The sequence below is a fragment of the Micropterus dolomieu genome, linkage group LG15 (genome assembly GCF_021292245.1).
Source record: "Micropterus dolomieu isolate WLL.071019.BEF.003 ecotype Adirondacks linkage group LG15, ASM2129224v1, whole genome shotgun sequence".
Taxonomy (NCBI): Eukaryota; Metazoa; Chordata; class Actinopteri; order Centrarchiformes; family Centrarchidae; genus Micropterus; species Micropterus dolomieu.
The window spans coordinates 12,764,073-12,773,762 of NC_060164.1; the positions used below are offsets into that span (position 1 = coordinate 12,764,073).

Sequence of the window (9,690 nt, forward strand, 5' to 3'; positions counted from 1 at the left end):
GTGTGTGTGTGTGTGTGTGTGTGTGTGTGTGTGTGTGTGTGTGTGTGACCCTAATGTGGCTGTAGACAATTAAGCAGCTGCGATCCAAACTACAGAGACTAGACACTCTGGTCCACCTGATTGGAAGAGACCCTGCCCTCTCCTCTCCTCTTCCTTAGGAATTGTCCTTAAAGAGGAGTAAGACTCATACTCATACTCGCAACATCTCCAATCCATATATGGATTGAGGCAGAGTAGTCAGTAAAGTAAACTGTAAACTCTGTGAATAATTGAGGGGGAATAGGATGAACTGTGATTGGCTCCAGGAGCATTGCTGTGAACAATCTGTTTATGTGGACTTGTCCAAACAGACTTTGATAGAAAGCATTGCAGCAGGTTGCTTGGAGAGGTTTTGAAGTATGCTTTCAATAATGACGTGATGACCGGTTGGATTGTGCTTGTTCAGTATAACAGAGTGTACTCTGATGATTACCCCACAAATGTGACACTCAGCCTTCCCCACTCTGCAGCAGAACCATGTTTAGTAGAGCTACTTTCATTTGTACAATGTGCGTTGACAATGCTGCATATGGATATAAACAATAGTTTCTGGCCGAGTCCTGCAATAAATATGTATTTCTTAAAACTACATATAAGCACTGAAGAGTACTTTACCTTCATTACAACTGATTCTGGGATGGAAACTATTTACTGTCTGCGTGCACACAGTTTTGTAGACCCAAAGCAGCACTCAAACTCCTTTGTGCCAGTACAGTAAGTCAGCATTGATTCTGACAAAATGAAATTTTGCCATGCAGCGGCATCGCTCTGTAGGGATAGCAATGTCGGGGTTTAAGGCTATGGTGCGGACTGAAATATCTTAACAACTATTATGGATTGACATGACATTTAGTACAAACATTCATGGTGCCCAGGGGATGAATCCTAATGCGTTTTCCAATACTTTGGTTTACTTTGGTTACAGAATACCTACAAAACTAATGACATTCAATTCATCCTCAACTGTAGCTACTTTTGTGCTAATTAGCAAATGTTTGCATGCTAACACTAGGAACATCGTAAACATTATACCTGCCTAACATCACTGATGCTAATGTTAACATTTAGAATCTTGTTTTCTGATCATAAACCATATTAAACCTAATCTTTAATTAATGTTTCTTTTGTCTTTTTTTGCTGACTGTGTTTTTATGCTGAACATTAAAAAAGCTGCTGTCCATTCAACAGATGTTTAGTGAAATAATTCATAGCATCTTTAGAGAGATACAAGAACCAAGCCCCAATTATATTTAATATTTCCATTTGACTCTGACAACTAGTTCAAATGTAATTGAAATTAAGTTGCTACACGTCTGATTGATTCATAGTATCTAAAAAGTGCAACAAGTGTGGGTTAAACCAGTTAAACCTAACTGTCTTCAGTTATGTCACTGTTTATATTAAAATATTGTATGTGATCTCAGTATGCTTTAGAGTGATGAGCTGCCTGTACACAATGTTTACACAACAGTGCCATCCAGTGTTTGATGCGTTCATTAGGACATACCAAACTGAATTGAACTAACAGATTCAGTTGTTTTGCACTTCTTACTGCATTATTTCTGCAGTTCATTTCATAAAAATGTATAGTTCACATGTTAGGCACACATTTATGTCCTCTGGCACTGTGGTTCTCCACCCCAGTAAAAGTTGATTTCATTTGTATCAGTCATGATCATCAATCATGAAATAAACAAAAGATTCAGGTTAGCCAAATAGCCTTGCTAGGACCAGAGCACTTTTGTTTGTTTATATTAACACGTGAATCATATTGATGCAACTTTAGGTCTGCTCAACATCCACACACCCCTCCCTTCTTCAGCAGCTACACACACTGAAGAGGGCCCACACCCCAGTTTGAACGGCACTGCTCTAGCAGATGCTCATTGCGGCTGCTGCTTTTCTGATAAACAGCATGAACACAGGAAATTTGTGCGCCTACAGTAAGCAAGCAAGTGGGTGTGTACAATTTCTGTGTGTGGTTGCAAGAGTATATGCATATGCAAGAGCCAGAGAGAAAAAAAAAAACATTGGGGGTTTGGAGATTAATGAGCATGACAAATATGTAATACAAATATTTTATTTATTATTTAAAAAATAGCTCTACGGCAGGGCCAGCCCTCTAAGAGGAAATGCTTATTAAATAAAATAAATAAACTTTCTAATAGCTTGTTTAAAAAAACATAATCTGGTATGAAAAGTTTTTGCACCAAAGTGCAAAGAAAAGAATTACATGCAATAAAATACTTTTAAATAAACATTCAGTTTGCACTTTTACAGTAAATCTTAACTGTGCAAAACTATTTCAGCTACTCCTCTACATGCTTGCATGCACCCAGAGCCTACACAATTGCGGCCAAATTTTCCTTTAAGAAATAAAATGCCCAAAAAGGTAACTTTCTGTCACAGCGTCATTTTTGGGGATACATTGATCCTTTTGTGTATTTGGAGAGCCCTGTTTTTGCTGCAATCCAGTCGTTGTATTTGGTGACCTGCGTGTAAACGCCTGGTTTGTTCTTCTTGGCACAGCCGTCACCCCAGCTCACCACCCCGAACAGAAACATCCGACCTGACACTTCACACACCAGCGGACCACCAGAGTCATTCTGTGAGGAGAGTACACATCAGTCAGTCAGTGCTCACAGAGTGAAGAAAGGCTCCAGTATGTTTAGATTTGAGCACTTCTATGAAAGTACGTGTCTTCATAGACTGCCAGAATGATAATAATAATTGAGTGACAGTCATGTCCTTCAGACAAGGTAAGCCACTCTTAAATTTCTGTTGTGTAATAAAGTAACACTCATTTGTGATACATTTCTTTCCTAACAGTAGAAATTATTTCACAAAAATATAATCACAATGAAAAAAAAACATGTTAATGTGAAAAGAGATAAATGTAAAGAGATATTCATAAATCAAAAGTGAAAAAGATCAGAAACTCCCCAATACTAAGACTAACAAGTTTTATTAAGGCTTACAGATGAGCATAAATAAACACATCTACTTGCGATCAGAAGACGATATAATCAATATAATCAACACTTAGGATGAGAAAAGAGTGCTTCTCAGATTTCCTGTAATACCGCTGGGTTCTGTTCTTTATGCACTTCTGCTTTTGCGCAGACATTTAAAGCAAGACTAAAGTGATTCACTGGTCGCAAGCAAGAAGCCTTCTGTTTTTTTTCTCTTTAGGCCTTTTAACATCCTCTTTCCCAGTGCTCACATGCACATTCACACACTGGGTTCTTAGCTCACCTTGCAGGCATCAGTGCTCCAGTCAGGGCTCCCAGCGCAGAACATGTTCGGAGTGATGAGAGCTCCATAGTACGATTCCTTTTGACAGTCAGTCTGGGAGATCAGATTCACCTTGGCCTGTTTCAGGTACTGTGAGTTGTGCCACGCCACTGCAGACAAAACAGGTGTAGGAATCACTGAAATGGCTGAGAGATCACTCATAAATCTGCAGGTTACAGTTTCTTCAGTACATACGGGAGCGCTCCCTTCCAAATCCTGCAATGCTGCACTGAAATCCTGCAGGAAGCTGGGTGTGACGTGGAGGAAGACACACTGTCCGTGCAGACGCTGACCTCACAGCACATCCTCCATTTTTGCTTTTGATCTTCAACAGTGCTGAAATGCAAAGCAAACACAGCAATGAGTCCTGCACACAAAGCACCCATGCTGCTCTTTATCTTCCTCACATACATGCACACCATACAGTTGTACGTACCTATGTCATTGTTGAAGTTGGTCTCATTGTAGTTTTGGTGGATGATCAGTTTTTCTACAGTGAATCTCTGTTGCCCATCACATGTCTCATTGATGGCAGACTTCCCCAGGTATACAGACATATGCCGCATGCTAGTCTCATCGCTGAACACAAACAAGTGTGTAAACATTACATACACATATGAGTCATATGTACCATTATAGTAAGTGCAGCGGAGGAAATTGTGTTTTGCGTTGTGTTTTTTTCTCACATATCTGAGAAACAGTGTGCAGCTGTGACAACCCAACAAGGTGCGATGAGAGAGCCACCACAGAGGAAATGGTCACTTTTACGAAAAATAGCAGCGACCCATGGGTGCGACTCTATGGTGGTAAAAGTACCACCCACAATCTTGTGCATCCTCCGCTCAGACCTCTCACCACATGTTCGCTCTGCAGGGACACAGAACAAGTCAGTGTGTGCTGTTGAAGGCGATCACGAGAAGACAATGAGAAAAAGTGCACTTAAACAGCAAAACTACCTGTATCCAGCGGAATCCCTGTTGGTGAAGAACCTGTATGGGAGCAGAAATCAGTGATCATTAGAAAAATCCCCATCAAACACAATACTGACAATGTTGAAATTCCCACTCTCAGCCTTACATCTGGGAATAACGCAGAATTCCTTTACAATTCTCCTTCCTATTCGGACACGACACCACGGCATCAAGCTCTGGTCAGGATTCCTAGCATTCAAGTGACATAATCAATCAAAAACACGATACCTCTCACTATCATATCTAGGTGCCAGATTGGTAACTTAAAGCATACCTGCAGTAATTATGCTTGTCGATTCCCTTTGAAGCCCCCCAAGGGTTTTTAAACCAGTTCCAGTTGAGACATCTGCGGTTGTTTACTGACATGGAAACAGATCCCCTGTAACTGCTCCCTTCCTTAGTCAGACACAACTCTAAAGACCACATTACAAAGAGAGACATGAACATTTTTATGTCTATGAAACAACAGAAGCAGAATATTAAGATTATGTGTTGCCTTGACAGTTGGCTTACCCTCTTCAGAGCCCTGCGGTTGAGGTAAACTAATTTTAGTCCTTCTTTTTGAAAAAACCTGAGAGGAGCACAGACAAACACGTTTTATTTAGATTCATAAACCTTCTGAACCAATGACTATTAAACCCAAAGTCACTTCCTCTTACTGTTGCTTACCGCATTAACACTGAATGCTGCAAGGATGGCGAGGATGACTAACACGTTCATCTTCACTTCTGGTTTTGCTTCTCCTTTTTCGGGATATTTGTGTCTGAAAATGGACTGAAAAAAGAAATAAAAATGACAGAAATGGAACAAACAAACACTGGACGACTGGTTTTGACGCCCCCCTGCCCTTACATGGAATTTATTTTCAGGCACATCACAAGACAGAAACATGTGTGACTAATGAATACACATGTGGCGTCTTTGTCTGTGTTTGAAGTGTGGCCATCTTCATTTCACACACAGTTACGTTTCTGTCGATTGCATGTGTACATCTATTGCAGAGGAGAAGACTGTTCTGTGGCAGTTTTAATGTGCAAGCAACAGCTAGAGCATGCACTCTGTGATAAAAAAAAACAGAATCTCTTCCAAATTAAATTCAATATCAGTTTAGGTTAGTTGATTACTGCATGGCATGCACACACCATTACATCACATTAGCTTTGCAGTGTGCACAGTTCAAACATTCAGTTTCTAAATATTTCTAGGACACAGTATCAATGTGACAATGAACATAAGGAAAATGGATAAACGGTTAAATCTTTGTTTTCAGCGCACAATTTCTGTCAGCAAGCACTCTCCTCTGCCTCTTGTGTGTTTGTGTAGTTTGTCCTCTTTCCGGGTCTACAATATCTACAATTTTGTCATCCAGACTGGCTACATTGTAATTTTATTATGTTGATCTATTCTGTACACAATGTCTATTGCATGTCTGTCGGTCCTGGGAGATCCTCATCTGCTGCTTTTCTTGAGGTTTCCTCCTTTATTTCCCAGTTAAAGGAGTTTTTCTTTCTTCTTATGCGAATCAAGGGTCTAAGGACAGAGGCTGTCCAATGCTATACAGATTGTAAAGCCCCTTGAGGCAAATTTGTTATTTGTGTATTTTGGGCTATATAATGAAGTAAACTAAAACATTAAAGATTTTGCTGAATGTCACAGTCTAGGAAGCTTTCTTAGAGTTATTTTTACCTTTCAGTCCAAACTTGTAGTCCTGATGAAGCCCTTTGTTATTTCTTCAAGATGATGTGACTGTTCTCTCCTCTCTGTACCCTCTGATATGCACCTGAGCTGTGGCAGGACTCACGCTGTTGATTGCTTCGGTTTTACAGTGCTGATCCTCCCCACGTTTCCTCCCATTTAAAAACACACAGGCTACAAGTGGGAGGGGTTTAGGAAAAGAAAACATCACTGGCAACAAATTGCTAATCAGCGGTCTTGACCAAAGAATTTGTCATGTCCTGTGATACATACACACTACACACACCCCTTCTGCCTTTAGAACACAGTGATACAATTTTAAAAAACATATCCTAAATTGGTCATGTATACAATGAGGACTGCTCCAGCTGTGGGTGCAGATGAACAGACTTCATTGAAAGATAGAATGACAGGTTTGAGATTCACGAGTAATACTAATGAACTAAATTCAATAAATATTTTTTCCCATAAAAGACATTTGGATTGTAGGCATTACAACATGTAAGAAAAAATGCTTTGTTAAAGGCATAACATGACGTCTTAATGTTAATGCTTAATGTTCAACTGAAGTCTCTTTTGCACTGAAGCACACTAAAGTGGTCTTGATGGGATCTGCTCAAACTGGTGTTTAATTCCTTGCTCCATTCTGTTTGCTTTAAATTTCCCATCAAGAAACTATAAAATTAGATTAAATATTTTTCCACACAATGTACAATGATGTTACATATTCTGTATTTGTTTGCCTCAGGGCTCTAATGAAACACTTACATTCATTGAATAGGGCCCTAATTTTAATCAATTAATTTTAAAATTATTTCCAGATAAGTCACACTGATTTATTTGGGATTTGTGACAGAATTCCAAATAATATTAAAAATCATTAAGAGTCCGTTTCCTCTGATTGTGGCAGATGTGTCTGTATCACATTTTTAAACACCACAATGTCTAAGCTCATCCTCAAATCTTCGTCTGTCAAGTAGTAGTAAAGTATGAATATTGCAGTGTTTTGTATTAATTTACATTCATTTACACAAACATTTAAATTGATTCAAAATACAGCTACACTGCTTTTAACTAGATCAAGTAAAACAGTGCAATTTTATTGGCACTTCTGTTATCTATTATCACCATGCATTGCATCTATATTGACTCTTTATCTGCCTGTTACCACATGCAGACAGCAGCATCATTAATCAAGACCACCTATTCTGGAAACTTGAAAGAAAGATCTGGTTCGGATAACAGAGCAGCTGCAATTTCAAAACAACATTCTTTGCACATGTTATACTAGTAATGTAATACAACTTCCCCTAAAACAATAGGCATTGTTATAGATTTTACATGGGGATTTCTTGACTAAAATTTCTGACGCCTGTGTTACTCATGTTTCCTTCTCTTTGATGTGAATAGCCAAATATGACAGCTTTCTGGACCTGAGGTCTTTATGGGATGAGCCAAAAACATATGATGCCAATTCAGGAAGCATGAATCAACTGAACAATGCATATTGATCAATTTATTTAATGACTCCAATAGCCTTCTCTGATAAATGTCCACACAGCTGTTTTAATTTCAAAACAAGAACTATGTATTCCACAGAAATGAACCAAACCAGGATAACCCAAAATATTTGTGGTTGAAGCCAGCTGCAACCTGGAGAATTTTGATTATTTTGCCTCTCCCAGTCTTCTCTGAATTTGCCCTCCATATTCTGTAAAGGCTAAAAAAAAATACCCCCTTTGAATTCTTGGTATCTTCATCAACTCGCTCTAATACAACACCTCCAGACTTTGTTAATCTCTACAATTGCACTAGAAAAGTAAGGGGTGGTGATGATACTGTGTTGGGGTGAGACATGTTATCAGTGAACAGATAACATTTCTTGTGTATAAATATGATATTTACAACATATATAAAATTATTGTGGATTTTTTTAGATGGACTGACCATGGGCATGGCCTCAGACTTTGTATGACAACAGTATAGCTCTGACTCTGTACGTAGCCGTGCATTGCCACGGTTTTTCCATGTGCTGTGTTACTCCCCTATATCAGGGTCACATTCTGTACTCTAACATGTATGAGCTTATATATATATAGACAGTGCACATGGTGATTGAGGAAGTAAAAATTAGAAATGCAAGCCTACAGAAAATAAATTGAAGTCATATGCAAAACACATCCCACTCAACAGTCCTCTTACTCCTGTTTCTGAAGGAACAAACACAAAACCTGAGGAGCTACAGTAAAAGCCAATAGAAACCACTGAGAACATTTACCGTCACTCTCCAAACTATTCACATTTAAATCAAATCAAGGGCTGACACTGGTGATAGGAATTACAGATCACATGTTCTCAGCTTCTCTATTCAATCATAAGATACCTGTCTGCTTCTCTTTCGAGTGTACTGAGAAAAAAAAGATTTGATTTAAAGAAAATAAAAATATTGTTTGGCCAAAGAGTTTCTAGGGCAGGTGTGCATGCATATGACTTATTTAATTTTATCACTATTTATTGTAATCTTTCAGTCTGAATGAATCGCCTGTACATCTTTATAGTCTGCAGACAACAAACGTATTTGTGCAACTTGTGAAGAAAGCAAGGTGATTTAAATATATAATAAAATAGCCTAAATATCACTAATGGTTGTACATGTGCTAAGCAAAGAACCAATTTCGTCAATCATTTTTTATTGGATAAGTTTGCATTTATATCTGAAATCAGTCTTGCTTCACAAACTGTTTCACAGAGAGGGGAACACACACCACAAAAACACAGTCAGTTGGAGGTGTTTCATTGTTACCAATCCCAGCACTTACCCTCATTGCGTCAACGATTTAAGCATGTTGTCATATTTCTTGACCAATTGCATTTCTCACGGTCTATTGTGAGCTCATCATCTGTTTTAATAGATTGAGAAATTCTGAGTTCTCCCTGAAACGTCAAATGTCTGGACCCTTACACTGTCATTTAATCATATTGTCCAAAACACACACATACATTTCATTGTATCTATTTAATTTAGTGGTGCAATTTTAATTCTCAGTGAAAGGTTCGTTGGGCTTGAAATCCTGTGACCCATCGACATCACCAAACTGTTGCATTCTTCATTTGTGATGCTATTCCAGGCTTTTTCCCGCAGCTTCTTTCAGTTCTTGTTTGTTTCGGAATGTTTCTCCCTTCAGTCTCCTCCTAAGGAGGTGAAATGCATGCTCTATTGGGTTAAGGTCAGGTGATTGACTTGGCCAGTTTAAAACCTTCTGTTCCCCCCTCATGAAGTGCTTTGGGTCATTGTCCTGCTGCATGATGAACTTCCTCCCGATTAGTTTCAATGCATTTCTCCGTAAATTGGCAGACAAAATGTTTCTGTACTACCATCATCAGTTACATCATCCATAAATATTAATGAGCCTGTCCCAGAAGCAGCCATGCACGCCCAAGCCATGACGTTACCTCCACCATGCTTCACAGATGAGCTTGTGTGTTTCGGATCATAAGCAGTTCCTTTCTTGCTCCACACTTTGGCCTTCCATCACTTTGGTAGAGATTAATCTTGGTCTCATCAGTCCATAAGATTGTGTTACAGAACTTTTGCGGCTCATCTCTGTACTTCTTTGCAAATTTCAATCTTGCCTTCCAATTCTTCCTGCTGATGAGTGGTTTGCATCTTGCGGTGTGGCCTCTATATTTC

At 38.9% G+C, this 9,690-nt stretch overlaps 2 protein-coding genes across 2 annotated transcripts in view; both read right to left on the minus strand.

Annotated features, from left to right (window-relative positions):
* LOC123984498 (urokinase-type plasminogen activator-like) overlaps window positions 1–660 on the minus strand; it is a 2,225-nt gene extending 1,565 nt beyond the window's left edge. The window contains exon 1 of the mRNA XM_046071414.1: window positions 655–660. Coding sequence (XP_045927370.1) covers window positions 655–660 — 6 coding nt within the window. The remainder of the gene's footprint in view (window positions 1–654) is intronic.
* Window positions 661–2,103: 1,443 nt separating this feature from the next.
* LOC123983897 (urokinase-type plasminogen activator-like) lies at window positions 2,104–6,147 on the minus strand. The gene is made up of 11 exons (XM_046070339.1): window positions 5,991–6,147; window positions 4,974–5,078; window positions 4,818–4,875; window positions 4,579–4,717; window positions 4,411–4,493; window positions 4,290–4,322; window positions 4,020–4,200; window positions 3,770–3,912; window positions 3,529–3,669; window positions 3,295–3,443; window positions 2,104–2,645 (listed from the first exon to the last, which is right to left on the minus strand). The coding sequence occupies exons 2-11, from the start codon at window positions 5,022–5,024 to the stop codon at window positions 2,451–2,453; spliced, it is 1,173 nt and encodes a 390-aa protein (XP_045926295.1). The 5' UTR covers window positions 5,025–5,078; window positions 5,991–6,147; the 3' UTR covers window positions 2,104–2,450.
* Window positions 6,148–9,690: the final 3,543 nt, after the last annotated feature.

Excerpts from the sequence above, each read along its gene's own strand:
- LOC123983897 (XM_046070339.1), bottom strand. The coding sequence starts at position 5,024 with ATGAACGTGTTAGTCATCCTCGCCATCCTTGCAGCATTCAGTGTTAAT. Across the intron at positions 4,718-4,817 it reads ACCGCAGGGCTCTGAAGAGG|AGTTGTGTCTGACTAAGGAA; the intron begins GTAAGCCAACTG and ends TGTGGTCTTTAG. Across the intron at positions 4,323-4,410 it reads ATTCTGCGTTATTCCCAGAT|GTTCTTCACCAACAGGGATT; the intron begins GTAAGGCTGAGA and ends GCTCCCATACAG.